The sequence below is a fragment of the Anolis carolinensis genome, chromosome 2 (assembly GCF_035594765.1).
Source record: "Anolis carolinensis isolate JA03-04 chromosome 2, rAnoCar3.1.pri, whole genome shotgun sequence".
Taxonomy (NCBI): Eukaryota; Metazoa; Chordata; class Lepidosauria; order Squamata; family Dactyloidae; genus Anolis; species Anolis carolinensis.
Window position 1 is genome coordinate 108,471,174 of NC_085842.1, and position 18,747 is coordinate 108,489,920.

The 18,747-nt window shown below is 38.1% G+C and overlaps 1 protein-coding gene across 7 annotated transcripts in view; it reads right to left on the reverse strand.

Moving 5' to 3' along the window:
- Positions 1 to 18,747, reverse strand: part of p4ha2 (prolyl 4-hydroxylase subunit alpha 2) — a 54,124-nt gene that overhangs the window by 9,843 nt on the left and 25,534 nt on the right. For all 7 annotated transcript variants that reach the window (XR_010003850.1, XR_001729964.2, XM_008104733.3 and 4 more), the window contains 8 exons: positions 16,572 to 16,723; positions 13,427 to 13,564; positions 10,071 to 10,310; positions 8,905 to 9,104; positions 6,636 to 6,812; positions 1,313 to 1,383; positions 790 to 889; positions 134 to 187 (listed from right to left, as the gene is read on the reverse strand). Coding sequence is in view for 5 of the 7 variants with exons in the window: in XM_008104733.3 (XP_008102940.2) it covers positions 134 to 187; positions 790 to 889; positions 1,313 to 1,383; positions 6,636 to 6,812; positions 8,905 to 9,104; positions 10,071 to 10,310; positions 13,427 to 13,564; positions 16,572 to 16,723 (1,132 nt within the window). In the remaining 2 variants the exon portion in view is untranslated. The remainder of the gene's footprint in view (positions 1 to 133; positions 188 to 789; positions 890 to 1,312; positions 1,384 to 6,635; positions 6,813 to 8,904; positions 9,105 to 10,070; positions 10,311 to 13,426; positions 13,565 to 16,571; positions 16,724 to 18,747) is intronic.

Consider the following 18,747-nt stretch of genomic DNA (forward strand, 5'->3'; position numbering starts at 1 on the left):
ACAACATATTTCTGCATCTCCCCCCCCCCCCCATCAATCCATCTAGTCTTTTCCCAGAGTGCTTCTTAGTGAAGCAAAAATGACATCAGAGTCAATTATGTATACTTAACAGTAAAAAAATTGAGAAACTTACCCTTGAGAAGTCAAAGTGTGGCTCATATTGTCCTCCCATACCATAATTTGCAACCTAAGACATGGCAGGAAATGAAATTTGTTCAGAAAAACCAAGTATAAGGAAATAAAAGATTATGTGCGCCAACAGAAAAACATAGATTGTGATGACATTCATCATCAGAGTCTTATTCTTGTTTTGATTAACTTTGCAAAGCTTTAATGGCTTTAGAGACAATAAGAGAACAGATCCCTGCTTATCTATAATACCCACACAGGAGATATATAGAAAAAAGTAGGAAAAGAATATTGTTTTGTGTTATTGGGTTTAGTTGCAGCCTCCCCAAACTTGGCACCCTTCAGACATATTTGACTTTTCCTCTTGTCATTCACAGGCAAAATGGTCAAGTGGTCTAGAGCAGGCCTGAGCAAATTGGGTCCTCCAGGTGTTTTGAAAAGTTTCTGTTTTAAAAAAAGGTCTCATTTTCATGTTCTTGCTAAACTATCATAAAATTAAGATAATCTCTCTTCCCCTCTTCCATTTTGTAATTCATAGCACCCCAGAGTTAATAAGCTCATGATAGTTGAGCTGCACAGACTCAAGTATTTAATATCACAGCAACAATTGCTTTTAACTATTTACAGAAGGAGAAACAGATATTGCACTTATGTCCTCACCTGCAATAATTCAGCTGTTTTCACAGTTAATCCTGTGATGTGTTCCATTCGCTGATTCACTTTGGCAACAACCAAATCGTCCTCTTCTTCAAGCCAGGAACTTAAGACGTAAGAAATGTATCAAAGATTTAGCAAGTTCTCTCAGATGGTTAGAAAATCAAGTATATTATTTCGTAACCTCTTTGTAAACCCTTTTGGACTGGTGGTTAATATTGAAACACTTAGTTGTAAAGTTGCGGATATAGTAATAGAAATCAAAGCCTCAAATCTCAGTATTATTTAACAGCAGCATGAAAACCAATTTTAAAACACGGGCCAATAAACAACCAAATGTACAAAAATGCTAAATATTTCAAATGGCTCATTATTTGAAGATCTTCAGTTATTATACGATTTGAGTATTTTTTTCCAGTTTTATAGCTGGGTAAAAAGCAAAATCTTAAAATCCCATTTTAAAAATATTTTTGTTTTTATAAAAAAAAAATCATGGAAATTACTCGTAAGAAAGAGAGAATTATATTACCTTTTAGACACTCGGTAGTTGGCTACAGTTAATACACCTGTCTTGGGGTCACGCACAGTAGCCCTTGCCAACTGTATTAAAAGAAATACAATGTTTAATAACTCGAGTAGCACAGAATGCATCATAGAAATGACTTAAGCTCTATCTTCTGTCTGGAATTTACAATGCTATGAAAACTGTGTGGAAATGTTATTGTATTGCTGGTTGTAGCTTATGGGAAAGGATTCAATGCATTACTTACAAATATGAATTTATCCTGAGTGAATCCAAATAGATTTGGGCAAAAGGTCACAGATTATGTGTGACAGTATCTCCTAAGTATCCCCTGATACTTTGAGGATTCCTTTGGAAGTGCAAATACCACCAGGGCCACACTTTCAAAAGGTACCTCAGACTGGAACCCAAGCAGAGAGAGAGAGCCCAGCTGCCAGGCCAATTCAAAAGTGCTGGCCTATAAAGCCCTATATGGTTCTGGTCCAACTTACCTGCCAGAACAACACTTTAGCAGCTTGAATAATGGACTATGGATTTTGGAAAACGATTTGGACATGAGATCATGACTCGGAATTTTATATGGTTTTAATCTGTTAACTGATTTATATGTGTTTTAATTGCCTATATGTTTAGATTGTTTATATTTTGATGAGATGTGTTTTATTGTTTACCTGTGCGGCATTGAATTTTTGCCGGATTTGTAAGCTGCCTTGAGTCCCCTCCGGGGTTGAGAAAGGTGGGGTAAAAAAAATTGAAGTAAATAAATAAATAAATTCTAATACATTCTGTGGAGTAGGTTCTACAGAGGTTAATGCCATCCTGGAACATTATAATCAGGAGCATTAGCCGAATTTAGCCCTGGAAGCACATCAGTTTGTTAACAAAATATATAAGAAGGACAAAAAGTAGTGGTTTGTCTGTGATGTTTTTTAAATGTAATTTGCTGTTTATCTTGCTTTAAGTAGTTTTTAAAATAATGTTTTAATTGGATTTACCATTTAATTATTTTTAAACTTTTGCACCATGCACTTTTCTGACTTTTTTTTTTTAAAAAAATTACACTGTAAGATGTTTTAGGTCATATTGGAGAGAGGCAGGATATAACTTAAATCCAATAAATAAGCATATCAATAAAACACCTGGTGTTCTGGGGGTTTGGACAGCTGGATCTTGCTAGACGCTTGGTAGAGACATCCTTTCTGTTGGGGTCACAGGAGTGTGCCCAGCACTATGACCAGAAAAAGCAAGCCCTTCTGAGGGAGTGTCTTGTGGCTAGTGACATAGCAGTGGCAGCAGACCCAATGTGCCCTCAGCCCTACTGGCCTCTCGATGCCAGAAGAGCTCAATCCCAGGCTAGATTGGTACATCTTACTCCAGATTAATTGGGTCGGTGTAGATTCAGCCTTTGTCAGTGACACCAATTTTCTGTGTCATTGTCTATAATGGGACTTGAGTATCCATGAATGTTGATATCCATGGGAGTCTTGGAAGCAAATCCCTGGAACCAAAGTCTCATTGTAATATAGGGCAACAAAATTTAACTGAGAATAGTCACATCAAGGGAAAACAGTACAATTATTCATCTTAGCAGTACATATCAATAGCAGAGATCTCACAAAATGAAATAGTTCAAGATTCAATAAAGCTGGGAGTCTGTAAGAGCAATAGTGGGTCTCAGAGACCAACTTTTATAATGTTATCTGATGGCAACCAAAGATGACTTGAATAAGCCAAATCTTCAGAAGAAGAAGGAGAAGAGGAGGAGGAAGAGGAAGAGGAAGAAGAAAGCTTTATTTATATCCCGTCCCTTCTCCCCAAGGGGACTCGGAGCAGCTAACAAGGAAAAACAATAAATAACTATCACATTTACAATCAAGGAAAGTTAAAACTAAAACAGGTAAAAACAACAAATCAGAAGAAAAATAAATCATGATATATAAGAAAAAAATAAAGCACAAAACCATGTGAATAATAACTCAAAACATCCTCAAACTCAAATGTCATTTTGAGTTCCCAAATTCAAGATAAAACAAATGTTAGTTTATCATATTAGAAACAGAAGCTGCTACAAGTGTCCAGAGAAAGAAATACTGGGGTGACAATGGGGTATCAAAAGGCCTGCATGACATGAGTGAACAGAATGCTTCAACAGTGTTTGATTACAATGTACTATGAAATGAATCAACAACATTTGGCTAAAATGTACTACATCCTTAGAATATACTTTCAGCCATAATGATTCTCCAAGTTTTTTCCCTTCCATGTTTAAGAATGTTTTCTTCTATTTCCTTTCATTTGCCTCATAATCCACCTATTAATTTTCTTGTCTTGGCACATAGCTTTTGGCAGGGTTGCGTGCCAGAATTCTGACTCATCTGCTATTCTCTTGAAGGCTCTTGTATTACAAATCATGGCCAGAAACTCATTTAGCCGTAAAATAAAGATTTTCTTGCAGTATATAATTCTGAAGGCCTCATTATCCTTGTAGTCATTTCATTTTCTCCATATGATTTCTGTCTGTGGGCTCCAGTCATCCTTAACAAGACATAATTTCTCCAAATACATCCTTGTATTAATTAATAATGAATAAGAGTCCCCTCTGCTCAGCTTAAAAATAGCTTAGCAATTCTGAGCATCACTGCAGACCCCCCCCCCCCAGCTTAAAGTTCCAAACTGACTAGTAATTTTCACTGTGTTGTTTCACATTAAAGCCCAGGGATTATTCCAAATTTTAAAAAAGCATTGTGAATCCAGAAAATGCATATTTTAACATCATAATAAAATCTGGTGGGGAAAATGTTCTGTTTACAAAAATGTGAGCCTGCATGACTGGAAAGTCAGAGATGGAAAATAAAAATCTTGTCCAACATATTTGACAAACTACAGGTTTTGTAAGTCTGGTGCAATTAATTTTCTTGCTAAAAGATCTATTCCTGTATAAATCTTACTTTTACCCACTCTATTTAAATAATAAATTAATAAAAATTGAATTGAAATAAAAATAGTCCTATAAATTTTACCCCAGTGATTTCAAATTACAGTAATATGTGAATTTTAAGAGGCCTGTAATCAGCATTTCAAAAAATTATAAGATGCGTCTACTCAAAGCCTAGCAAAGCCTCTCTCAGAATGTATGTGTGAAGTCACCTCTAGTTTTGAAATGAAGACATGATTTTCAGAGCTTTCAAGAGTTAGCATGGTGACTTCACACATACATTTATCATGCCTCAGAAAGGAGTGTGTTCCCACCTGCATGAAACACTATGCATGGGATGCCTTCCTTTTTGATCATATGCATGGAAAACCTTTCAAATTTGCCCAGGGCCCTTTGATACCTAAGCAGAAGGGAGTAGTTTATTTTTTAAAATGGATGAAGTAATGGTGAAGCATTAGGAAAACATCCAAGTTTATAGAGGTGAAACCACAATGTAGTGAGAAGAATGTCAGCCAATGCTAACCGGCTGATGGACAAAGAATTATGGCTTTAGAAATATCTCAAAGAAAACTCATGTTCTCTAAACGGTTTCATTTTCATCTTCCATTTTCATTAGCTCCTTTATATATGGGGTGAAGAAAGTGTGGTCTTATGGCTGCCATGTGATGCTGAAATATGTTTTAAGGTCTTTGACAACTTAGAATCTGGGGCTACAGATTAGATACAAGCATCTTTTTAACACAACATAAAATGCCAATTTTGGGAACCCAGAAGTAGATTCCCAGCTGCTTTGAGAAGTTTTGTTTTATTTTCAGTAATTTATGCAGCACACAAAGAATCTCAGGGTATAAAAATCACCCTGGACTTGACACAGTTGCCCACCCATGCCCATCATCATTTATTCAGTAATCATGTGGGAGGGTTGGCGTCACTCCTGTCTTCATATTTATGTCACATAAACAATAATAATCACCTAAGTCAGTGGTTCTAAACCTTTGGTCCTCCAGATGTTTTGTACTTGGCCTCCTAGGAACTCTAGCTTAATTGGCTCTGAACTTTGTTTTGAAGCACAAAGGATCTGGAGGACCACAGGCTAAGAACTACTGAGCCAGGTTCTTCTGCAATGAACATACTTTCACTGCCATTCTGCCTCAGTGTCGTGAGATGAGACACCTCATGTTTAGCAAAGAATGAGGAGCAGAGTATCGTTCACTACAAGAGAGCAGGTCTCTTTGAAAGAGAGCCTAGGATTCACTCAACGGCCTCATTGAGGCATAACTAAATTATGACTCAGTGCTCAGCGATATTAGAACTAGTACACACTCTTCTTTTCCTTTGTAAAAGCAGAAAGAGTACTCCTTTTTCAGTCGAGTTGTGAAGTTGCTCCAGATTTTACTCCCAATTTTAAAGGGCTTATCTAGAATTCTGAACCTTATCTCCAAAGCCCAAAACAGCTCCTCCAGACTTCAGACTGAAACCAGGAGCTGACTGAATGCCCACTGGCATGGGAACCATCAGCAGGCCAACAATTTCTATTTCTAATTAGAAAAGCCTTCGAGCTGTAATACAGAGAGCTCAGAAGACAAATTAATTGAGCACTAAGACTATTATAGAACTGTGTGAGAAGGAGAAAGGGGGCCAGTAAAGAAGAGAAGTGTGTCATAAAAACCCCAATATAAATGTTTTTAAATCTAGTTGCTTGCCAGGCTGTCCAAACTATAATGAATAAAACACTTAAGCACATATTATTTAGTCAAGAGCTGGCAGACATTCACCTTGTGCGGTTTTGCAACCAAAGGAAGAGAATTTTAAACATGAGCAGGGTAACATATATGCCACCCAAGATATGATTCTTCACTTCCATAGAGTTGATGAAAACCAGAGCAAGTGGTTGGATCCAAGAACTACAATGAGCGTGCAAGAGAGAAAAGAAGAGAATAAAAGAGAAGGAAGGAGAAACAGACTTGATGTCCCAAGTTTAGAAAATACATTTTTAGGACTAAAACTCTTTGAATCCTATACACCGGGGAATTTAAATTACAATCCAAAAGGCAAGATTCTGCTGATATCAGTACTTCATGTGAAAATGATTTTGCTGAAGGTTTGAGGAGAAATGCTCAATGGACCAGCATTGGCATCCTGTATTGTGATTTGAGATTGGATTCAATAATACACAGGCCTGCTGTAACTTCTCATGAAAATAGTGGTGGCAAGTGTATTGACCTCCAGGTGTTGCTGAATTCCCAACAGCCCTAGCAAGAATAGCTAATGGTGAAGGGTTATGTGATCTGCAGGTCACCAATTGGCACCTTTTTCCCCATCCCTGAGTTAACCAGTCATCATCACCAGTGCTGATATTATGATAACATTAACTGGCAGAAGTGGTCCACTTACTTTTGGTTTGGCCAGCTCCTTAATCTTCTCTATTTCTTCATCAGACAAGACGTTGTAGTATCTAACAATGTGTGGACTATCCCACTCATCTTCTTCTTTAAAAGGTGCAATAAGTAGGTGAGGATTTTGGTTTCCAGTGTGGTACCTACAAAACAGCCTCTTCTGCCTTCGAGGTGTCTATGAACAGATTCAGATTAATCAGAATGTTTTTGTTGGTTAATTCAAATTCAGAAAAAAAATTACAGAAAACTTCTAACATGTAAATGAAAAAAACTCAGGGATGATTTGTAAAAGTATCTCACCTGTTAAGCTAGTGGCTTGCCTATCTATAGAAGGCCCTCACCCTATGGACTCATTTAGCACCTAAGATAAAGTGTTTTCAATAGCAAACAAAGACCTCTTCATTTCCCCAACCATTTTAAGAGCAATTTTAGTGTACATATACTTTTGTACTCTTATCTTGCTTTTAATTAACTCCCAGCATTAAGTCCCAATTAAGTCCCACAGAAAATGCTTCAACTGTACTTAATAGAAAGGAAAGTCAGCCTGTTTAGCAAATGCTGATTTGTTATCGGTAAGTGTGATGTTTTTATACCTATTTTATTTACCAATATAGTCCGGGTCACATAAACATTCCTCTGGCAGAAAGAGGTCACAAGTGAAAAGGTTTAAGAAGCCCTGTTCTTTTTTTTTTCCAATATATTTATTGGGTTTTTTAATTTAATACAGTAAAGTAAGATTACATCGAAAGAGTGAGAACATTTTGGTTGTGTAGAGAGTAGGAATATAAGGAAAAAGAGAAGCTAGGAGAAGGGGGGAAGGGAAGGAAAGGAAAGGAAAAAGAGAGAGAGAAAGAAAAAAAAAGGAAGGGGGAGAATGTATACATAGATACAAGCATAGATTAGAAAAAAAGTACTATCTGACAACAGTGACTTCTAAGGGAAGAGATATATATATATACATATATATACATATGCACGCACCTACACATCTCTATACGCATATATATACATACATACATAAACACACATACATTAAAGAAAAAAAAGTTTTAAAAAATAGAGAAATAATTAGAAAAAAAACTAAAAAACTAAAAAACTAAACAAAACAAAAAAAATGAACAAAAATTGTTGACTTCCTTCTTGCTTTGACAGTCCTATAGTTTATTTCAGTCCATGTATTCTTGTTCCAGTTCTGCTTCCCCACTGTCTTCTTCTATTCCTTGAGATTGTGTATTTTCAACAAATGAGGTCTACCTTCATCTGTTTCAGATAATCTTTTACAAGGTCCCAGTTAGTTTCTTTTTTGGGTAAGCCATGGTTGGGCATTAACCAGTATGTAAGTCGGTCCATGTTCATAATTTCTAGCACTTTGTGTAACCAGTCTTCTTTTTTCGGTGTTTCTGTTTGTCTCCAGTTCCTGGCATACACTATTCTAGCTGCAGTAGCCAGGAAGTTAAATAGTATCTCCTTGTTTTTGTCTCTTTCTATATCTAACATCCCTAGTAAGAAATATTCTGGTTTTCTCTGAATTTTCAGTTTAAGTATTTTCTGTGGCGAACAAATAGGCACCTTTTTCCACACATGGTGGTCTTGTCCAAAGGCACAACAATATTGGAGAGAAATAAATGAAAGCATCCAGAAAATACTTAAGAAGCCCTGTTCTAAATGGTATTTGGTGGTACAGTAGAGTTTCACTTATCCAAGCCTCGCTTATCCAAGCCTCTGGATTAGCCAAGCCATTTTGTAGTCAATGTTTTCAATATATCATGATATTTTGCTGATAAATTTGTAAATACAGTAATTTAAACATAACATTACTGCATATTGAACTATTTTTTCTGTCAAATTTGTTGCATAACATGATGTTTTGGTGCTTAATTTGTAAAATCATAACCTAATTTGATGTTTAATAGGCTTTTCCTTAATCCCTCCTTATTATCCAACATATTCGCTTATCCAACATTCTGCCGGCCAGTTTAGCTTGGATAAGTGAGACTCTACTGTATTTGTTTCCCTTTTTTGTGGAAACCGGAATGACAGGGAGGTGTGGCTGTCCACGGTCTCCTGGGGGCTAGTGTAGCCCCCTAAGCTTCTATACTTCCCCACTCATGTCTAAAACAATATCAAATATACAAAACAAGGTGCCCAGCAAAATTATCTGCACACCTATTTGCAAGGAAAAGGTTAAGTCTGTGCCAACTTATTTGAGGAATGCATTCTCAGAGGAAACAGGGTTAGAAACTGTAGCCTTTGGGCTTCTTTCTCACCATTTTCACACCTTCACCTCTGCAAAGGGCCTCATAGATCTCACGTTCTGGCAAGTAGTCCCGGGGCCTTTCATAAATCCCATTATACGTCGATGGCTCTGTTGCATTTGGTGCATCATCAAGGGCCTTTTCATTTTGTTCGTTCTCCAGCAGTTTCTCAAAATACTGCATGTTGCTCCCTGCCCTCTCATGACTGGGGTCTTGATTGTGGAAAAAATATGGAGAAAGAAATCAGCGGAAGTCATATAATCCCAACACTCTGAGTACAGTGCATGCACCAGACCAGAATTGTCTCCTTTTTTAAAAATTCCAGGATGACTTTTTAGAAATAAAACAAAACCAGAACCCAAATTCTTCAGAATTAATTCAAATAACAGTCTTGATTCTGAATGAAACAAAGATAAGCAAGAGCTCAAAGCACTGATTCAAAGTAATAAGAAATTTCATCATGTACTTGTCACATATAAAATCGCTTTGCTTTAGAGAATAACACACTGGAAAATGTAAGGAACCATTAATTCATTTTCATGTCAACTCCTCAACAGAACATTCCAAACCTAGCAAAGCAATAGATCATGCAATCCTAAACTGCCTCAGAATGAAGGCCACCCCTCTACATCTGCTGAGGTTAGGGGCATATTGAAATTATGACTGAGAGAACACCTCTCTAGTAAATCTCAAGGTCCCCCAGTGTGATTCCCTGCCAACTAACCCATCTGTCTATCTAAGACCTTGGTGAGGACTACAGATGTAGTTGAGTTCCAACACAGAGAACATTGTCACACATGTTATTTTGGGTGACCGGACAAGTGACAAAGCATTCAGTCACTTTGTAGACCATTCTATATGTGTAGTTGTTCTGAGATAGGGAACTTTCAAAACAGCATTCTGTAATCTTATATAGTTGTAGCGTTTTTTTTTAACATTGGAGTTTTTTTAAAAAAAAATGACAGCCTTTCAGGGCTTTTGAGAAATTCAAGGAAGTTCAAGAAATTGCATTGCATTCTGCAAAGAACTATATGAGGCCTACAAGCTGTGTTAGTCCCATCCCTGATTTACTGTAACAAAAATGCAGAACATTAGGTGTCATAAAATGGAACTGTGCTTGAGTTGCAGCAAATGTTCCATAGCATTAGAAAACTATGCATACACAATGTCCTTCTTACCAAGGGAGATCAACCGCCTGGTAAGCTCCATCGCTCGGTGTATGTCACCAAGTTGGAAAATGGCATAGCTGAGGTAATCCAGGATGGTAGCTTTCGTAATGGTTGCCTCTTCGCCCCTGTCATGTTGCTTCAGCGCCTGCTCCATCCACAGGACAGTGTGGTAGTAATCTCCATCGTTATACGCTGTCTTCCCCATGCCAAAACAGTCGTCCACTGTCAGGAGCGATCTGTATTTTGTTCCTGCATTGAAGGTAAGGATGCATTTAAAAGTGTTTCCTCAATGCTAAAACCATCTGGAATTACTCTCTTATTATATTGTTCCTTTTCTTTATTTTTCTCCCCAAAGTGTGTGCTGTGTATGCTGAAGTACACAAAATAGAATCGACCCTGAGAGAAAATCATGGGCTTTTGTTCATTCACTAATTTTATAAATTGCTGTGCTGTCCACAAGTGGCCTCAAGTGATATACAATAAAATACATCTTAAATTTGTTTCAAAATTAGACTACAAGCTAATTTAAAAATCTAATTTGAAAAATGAAAGGCTAGATGAAATATTTATATTTTTACAGTCCATTGGAAGTTCAGCAAGTAAGTAGGTGAGGAGCAAAGCTCAATGAGGGCTTTGGGCAAATCCCCCCCCCCCTCATCTGCCCTTCAGCATCCAAAGGGGGAATGTATCAGCCACTCACCTAAAATGCACTGTACATTGCTTCTAACTATTCATGTAATAATCATATTGAAATTATGAACAGAATCAGCAGCAACTGAATGTTTTAGTTCTTCACCAATCAATACTATGCTCTATTATGTATGCAATTCTGAATATTATGTATTATTGGAACCTTGTGAGAGCTAGAGTTGGTTAAGTGTTGGACTGAGACACGGGGAGACCAGTGTCCGAATCCCAACTCACCCATGGAAACTTACTGGATGTCCGCAGGCAAGTTCTCTCAGGCCCCATCTACACTGCCATCCCAGATTATCAGTTTTGACCTGAATTATATGGCAGTGTAGATTCATATAATCTAGTTCAAAGCAGATAATCTGGGATCAGATACTGGATTGTATGGCAGTGTAGATCCAGCCTCAGAGGAAGACGAAAGAATATAACAATAACATAATACATTTCTGAGCTTCTTGGAAGGGAAGGCTGAGAAAAAATATTCCTTCTCTATATTTTTGTTTGGAGATTTAAAAGGTCATAGTCCTATTTCCACAATATTAAAATTACATTTAAATGCCCTTGCTTTTAAGCATTTAAAAGCATCCACAGATTTAAAAAAAATCCATGCCAAAAACCAGAATGAGCCTCAAGTTAGGATGGTTTACGACCAAGACACTTGCACTTTTTACATCATATTTTATTGCACTGATGGTTATCATCTGGATGTTTCTTGTGGATGGGTTTCCCCTCTATAGATATGTTTGTGGCGCAGGCGGGAGAGCAAGCCAGCTGCAACCTGCTGCAATGAATCACTCTGACCAGGAGGTCATGAGTTCGAGGCCCGCTCAGGAGCCTATGTTTGTCTTGTCTTTGTTCTATGTTAAAAGGCATTTAATGTTTGCCTATATGTGTAATGTGATCTGCCCTGAGTCCCCTTCGGGGTGAGAAGGACAGAATATAAATGCTGTAAATAAATAAATAAATAAATCCAATATGAAGATTATGTAAGTTTTCGTGCTGAATCTTTTTCCAGCATTTACTGGAGTGTTAATGCTCAGCGTGCCAAGTTCTTGTTCTGCCTATTTGCTGACCTTAAAAATGTCTTTCAGTACAGCATTACTGAATCAGCATACCATTTTGAAACAGAAAAACTCTAACAATAGTTTGCATTAGTGAGAAGAATACATTCCAACCATCTGATTTTGCATCTTCGTTTGAAATGTAACTAAATCACAGAAAATTCAAAATATGAAACTTATACATTTCCAGCTTTAAACAGCTGTAAACTTGTCTCTGCACCTTTATGATTACGCTGTGTGTTGATGCCTGTTGATTTATGATGACCCATGAATTCCATAGCATTTTCTTAGGCAAGAAATTCTCAGAGGTGGTTTTACCAGTTGCTTCCTCTGAAACGTAGACTATAGCACTTGATATCTGTTGGTGGTCACCTCTCAAAATCCTACTGGGGCTGACTTTGCTTAGCTTCCAAGATCTGGTGTCATCTGGTTTCCTTAAGGCAGGAGTTCTCAAACTTTTTCAGCTGTGAAGCCCTTTTTGAAGCAAAAGTTTTTTTATGGGGCCCCAAGAAATGTTTATGTTATTTTATACTATATTATATGGGCATGGGCAAACTTTTTGACCAACATAAAGTTAACAGTATTTCAGTGGAAGACCCCAGGGGCCATCCAGTCCATCCCCTTTCTGCCATGCAGGAAATGTACATTTAAAGCACCCCCAACAGATGGCCACCCAGCCTTTGTAATAATAATAATGACAACAAGAACAACAGGAGCAATCCCGGGAGCCATTTAATCCAACCCCCTTCTGCCACGCAGGTAAAGCACAATCCTAGCACCTCCTGAGCGGTGGGAGGGAAATAGATTTTTGGAAGCAAGCAAGGTGAGGAAGAAAGAATCTGGGTGGCGATGAAGGTGAGGAGAAAGGGCCTTTGGGGGTGAGGCAGGTGGATGAAAGGGGAGGAGCAGGAAAGCTTGGAGGGGAAGAGGGAGGAGGAGGAGGAGGAAATGTATGTTTTGCAGAGCCTCAAAGGACTGCAGAGCACACTTTGAAAACCACTGTCTTAAGGTATCTGAGCAAAAAAAAGTATAGGAACATATACCTACCTTTCTAGGTTATTCTTGCCCTTGGTTCCAATATTTTTATTAAATAAGAAATACCGAGGAACACACTTACTTCATTAACTAAGCTACACCTTACATACACGCATATACCTGCCACCTGACACACCTATATGAATAAACACACATTCACACATACTCTTCCCCACTCAGCTAAACATATTGAATATTTCACCGTGTTCTTTTTCTCCATGTGTGCTTACTGGGATCACCATTTATGTACCACTACTACCAGTAAGTAAGCAACTGTCTCAGAAGCCAGAGAACCATGCCCACCTGCTCCTATCTATGCATGGAAACGTGTAGTGGAGTCTGTATGGCTTTGGAAACCTCTGGGGTAGGACACCCAGAGATCTGATAAAGATAATCTGTCTAACTGCAGATCTGGAAATAAAGAAAAATTAGCATGGGACCACCAGAGGAGGGGAGCTACAAAACAGGAAACAATTTTAAGGTTTTATGGCTCACTCAGTTGTTATTTGGCTGTAGACAGGAAACTCAAAGGATTGACATGTTTATTGAAGCTGTCAAGTAGCTTCCAACCATCACCTGGAAATTCTCCTTTTGAAATTGTTTCAGGATCCAGTTTGTAGGTATCTTGCAAGCGCATTAATGCTTTGGCAGCTCCCGTCTCATCTTCTTCATTTGGGAAGAACTGACGCTGGACTGTGAGATTTGCAATAAAACCTTTATTTGAACAAAGACGGAAACAGTTAGCACCATGCTCCTCAAATGCATGTAATCAATACCAGACTGATCTACAATTGGGACCATCTGATTTAAGCTACAGCTTATCCCTTGTGGTATTCAAATAGCTGGAATTTAAAATATAAACAATGGCCTCATCTTGCTTTCTAAAATTATACAAAATACATTGTTCTTCTCATTTGGCAGAAGATATTGTTTAAAATCCATGAAGCAAACATGCAAAAAGGCATCAAGAGGGGAAGTTCTGTATCCGCCTGATACAGAACTTCCCCTCTTGATGCCTTTTTGCATGTTTGCTTCATGCAAGCAAATAAAAATCTCCTCTAGCTATTTCATGGTGGAATTCATAGGTAGAAATTCGTCTCAATACATAACAACTCCAGTTTAGAAGTAGCCTTAGGCTTGTGAATTACCTTTTCTCCCCTCCTGCCTGGCATGGAGAATCAGAGTTTGCCTTTACACCTCAAATGGGAAACTATATTTCACCTTCTAAGCAGAACAGGAAATACATTTCAAACTATGGTTTCCAGTTTGATGTAAACCTGTGGTTTGCCCACCAAAAAAATTAAAAAAGAAAAATTGTCAGTTTGGATCTAAAGGAATAATTATTTGTCCTGGCCAGTGACTTCGAGAATAGGAATAAAAAAGGAGGAGGAAGAGGAAGAGAAGGAGGAGGGATGTGTGTGAAAAAGTGTGACTTATTTGGCTATGATGTAATAGCTCAAATTAAAAACAAGTGCTGAATTTCAATATCATCATTTCAGTTTATAAAATTCAATTGGAAGGAATGCCAGCCATTACATATTACAGATATGATTTATTGTTTATTCACATATGCATTTTAAAGTACAGTACCAATAACTCTCATGACACTCTAAAAAGCCATGTAAAGCCCTCACATATAGGGCTTTCAGAAGCAATAATCTCCAGAAGTCAGTAGACAGCATGTACCAAGTAAATTCAACACAGAACAGAATGGAAACAGTTGATGAAAAAATCTGGACCACTGAATACCTTCTTTAAGAAGGTTAGAAGGGTCCCAACAACAGGGAGCTATAGGAGTTGTAGCACAACACATACTGCTGGTTTGATAGCAAGAAACTCAAAAGCAAGGGCACAGTAAGTTACTCAGGTCACTTTAGGGCATTAAACCAAAATGGGTAGTAAGAGGTCAGACTGAATAGGCTTTATAATGGGTCCAGAGGTAAGCAAGGAAAAAAATGAATGGAAAGAAATGTTAAGTTTCAACCAAACCATTGCTGCGACCAAGCAAACAACCTACAGCCCTAATTCCTCCATGGTCTGTCAGCCTTGGAAGGCAAAGATCAGTGCAAGCTGTTTCATAACAGACCCTGGGATATGCCTGGCTGCATTTCAAGTACTCCCTTCACGTACGGCCAATATCTTAAAAGCAATGGAAACACAAAACATTAAATGTTTTTCTTGTGTTTCCAGCAAAGCCTTTTTTTGTCAGTGAACAAAGTGATTTTCTCTTGTGCTCTGAAAGCTTCAACAAGTTCATTTTTTCATGGCAAACTGTTGCAACATATGCTTCAAGTCCTGGCTGAAAAAGCACACTTCAAAACTGCTACATTTTTAGCAAGAGCACACACACAACCTCTCCCAAAACCATATGTGGTTGAGTTCTAAGAAACTACACTTCCTCCTTGACACTTAACCATTTTTTAGAAGTCTGTCTTATCAAAAAAACTGCTCTGGAAAAAACACAGTATTATGCCCAGATCGTTCAAAGAAGTAAAACCAGAAAACATATATCTTCAAATATTGATTATAAGCTCACACCTTAACAGTAGAATTTAACCAACACATATCAAACTGTGCCACAAAATTAAAAACATGTAAAAATAGATTTGTAAAAAATTATTGCATCTCCATTTATGTTGTATATATCTATCTAATTCCTATTTATATTCCATATTTTCTCCAATGAGCTCAAAATAGCCTACCTGGATCTTCTCTTCCCCACTGTATCCTCACAACAATCCTGCGAGGGAAGTCAGGCTGGGAGGCAAAGTAACTAACTCTCCTGGATCACTCCGGCATTTCTCGGTTTACTAGAACCTGGAGATCCCAGGTCCTACTCCAGGACTCTAATATGATACTTACTGGAGACTTCAAAGCACAAACTTACAGCACACTGATACCACTTTAACTGTCCTGGCAACATCCAATGGGATCCAGGGGTTGGTAGTTTAGGGAATGTTCTTAGAATTCCCAATCAGAGAGTTCTATGCCTTTGATCACACTTCAAATTTCAAATCCCAGAATTCCACAGGATTGTAGTTAAAGTGGGATATTAATTGCATAGTTTGAAGTGCCTCTGATTTGGAGGGAGTAAAGAGCAGGAGAGAATCGCTCCTACTGAAATCCCACATGAGCATACTTTGACACCCAAGACTGAATTGAAGTAATCCTTGCATTTGTTTGCTTACTGACACGGGGCATGATATTCCTTAAATATTAAATACTTATTTAGTTCATGGACATATTAATCCTTCTGAGAAGGGTGACAGGCTTATTTTTTAAAAAAGCAACTCCTTTTGGATGGAGTGTCATGTTGCCAAGAATGAGTTCTGAGAACAACTCAGCAGAAATAGCATTTTCTAGCCAGTCAACAGAAGTGTAACATGGGCTAGAATTGGAACTATTTTTATGAAGAAACACTTGGGGACAACTTTGTCCTTTGACATAAAACATTGTTACTATAATAAGATTGCTTCTATCAAAAATTTGTCCAAAAATTCCCTAAATCTCGTCTAAAGGAAGAGTGGAAATACATAGGAAATAAACAATTAGGAAGGATGATTTTCAGCTGCACAGCGGTAATCTATCATAGCCAATATACTACGTACAGCTGTGAGGACATTCTTTTTTTTACTAATGCTGACAAAGCGAGAAGGTCTGTTGGCAAGAGAAGCAGGCAAAAAGGCATACTGCTTTAAAATGGTTGTCTTAAAGCTCTTACCCTTGGTTGCATCCTCAAGAACCAGATTCTCCAGCTCCAACCATTCTGTGTTGAGGCGCTTCACCAGTTTATAGGCATTGACAGGATGTGAAAGATAGCCTTCTGGATCTGAAGTGGATTTGGTAGTTAGGGATTCCATCTTCTCAGCCCAACTGTGGGGGGGGGATGTATGCTTCAGTTGCAGAAAATGATGTTTTTCAGTTGTTATTTTTTGTCTACCTAATCTAAATGAATGATGATATACCAATATGCAAGCCCTAATTATCTTCCCTATCCTGTGCCTCTCTTTCCCCCTTGGGCTGGGCTTAATTCACAACTATTAGCATATAGAATCATAGAGTTGGAAGAGACCTCATGGGCCATCTAGTCCAACACCCAGCCAAGAAGCATTTTATGTTATATTTTAATATTTTAATTTGTTAAAAAAAACCACAATGCCACAGATCATTTTAACCACTAATTTCAAATTGTAAATTATTCGTCATTAACATCAGTATAATTTTCAGCCACTGCTCTGAATCAGCAGCAGATGAAGTTGAACACTGCAGCATCCACTGCAGTTAAGGCACAAATAAAGGTGAGGAAAGAGCTACTAGAACACTGGTTGATTGGTGAGCATCTCTAACTCCTAGATGTGTAAAAACAGCAACAGCTGAAAATGCTACTCCTGACTAAATTACATATCTGAGAAAGAACACTTGGAGAAATACAAGGAGCCATTTTTTCTATTCAAAGTGGCATTATGGTACTGATCACAAACTCCTGGCCAGGTACCCAGGAACATAGGTCCAATTGCTTGAGCCAGTATCTTGCATTGACTGTACCAGGTGGGCCTCAGGACTCTAGTAAAAGATCATAATCACCATCATCTAAAATAAAAGGAGGATCCCACTAGCCCCCAAAAAGTCTTTTTTAAAAACAGGATGTGATAACAGGGTATAGGGATTCAACATGTGCTGGATGAGGTAACACCCCCCCTGAAGACACAGGTACACAGCTTGGGGGTGATCCTGGATTCATCACTGACCCTGGAGATCTAGGTATCGACAGTGACCAGAAGTGCCTTTGCACAATTAAAGCTTGTGCGCCAGCTGTGCCCGTACCTTGAAATGCCAGATCTGGCCATAGTAGTCTACGCCTTAGTTACATCCCGTCTGGATTACCGCAGTGATGTGGGACTGCCTTTGAAGACAGTTCTGAAGCTTCAGCTGGTCCAGAGACCAGCAGCCAGACTACTAACTGGGGCTCCGTCCAGGGAGACAACCACTCCCATATTACAGCAGCTCCACTGGCTACCAGTCTGTTTCCAGGTGAAATTCAAAATGCTGATCATTATCTTTAAAGCCCTAAACAGTTCAGGCTCAGGCTATTTGGCTGATCACATCTCCGCATACAAGCCTGCCCAGGCGCTGCGATCGGCAGATGAAGCCCTGCTCCCAGTCCCACAGCCGTCCCAAGCACGGCTGGTGGGAACAAGAGAAAGTGCCTTCTCTGTGGTCACTCCCCACCTTTGGAACTCCCTGCCTAAGAAGATCAAAATGCCTCTCTCCTTACCCTCTTTCAAAAAAGAGTTAAAAACCTTTTGATGCTCACAAGCATACATAGAGGAGGACATATAAAACATCTGGCACAAAAAATGGAATGGAATATGGAAATGGCTTGTTACTCTAGCTTTTAAATTTCAATGTATAATTTTTATTAGTCTCAATTTTAAAGTCTTGTTTTTAAATGTTTATTCATAAAAATGTGAATTTTTAGTTGTGTGATGCCTAATTTGCTATAATATTTCACTATTGTCTGATGTTGGTGTCTGTTATTATTTGATTTATGGTTTTTTATATTTACTTTTTTGATCGCACTTTATGGCATTGAATGTTTGCCACTGTATGTTGTGAACCACCCTGAGTCCCCATTGAGGAAATAGGATGGAATAGAAATAAAATTATTATTATTATTATTATTATTATTATTATTATTATTATTATAACAGTCTACTCAGAGTGGCATCCTTTGGGCATTTTCTGGACCATACAAGAGAAATAATAAAATACCAATATGGAGAGGGCATGTAAAACTGTTCATCTTGTTTTATTGGGGGGGGGGGGGGGTTTCGACTAAAGACCCTCAAAAGTAAGAAAATGATAGATCTTGTTGCAGTAAGCTGAAAGAGACATTT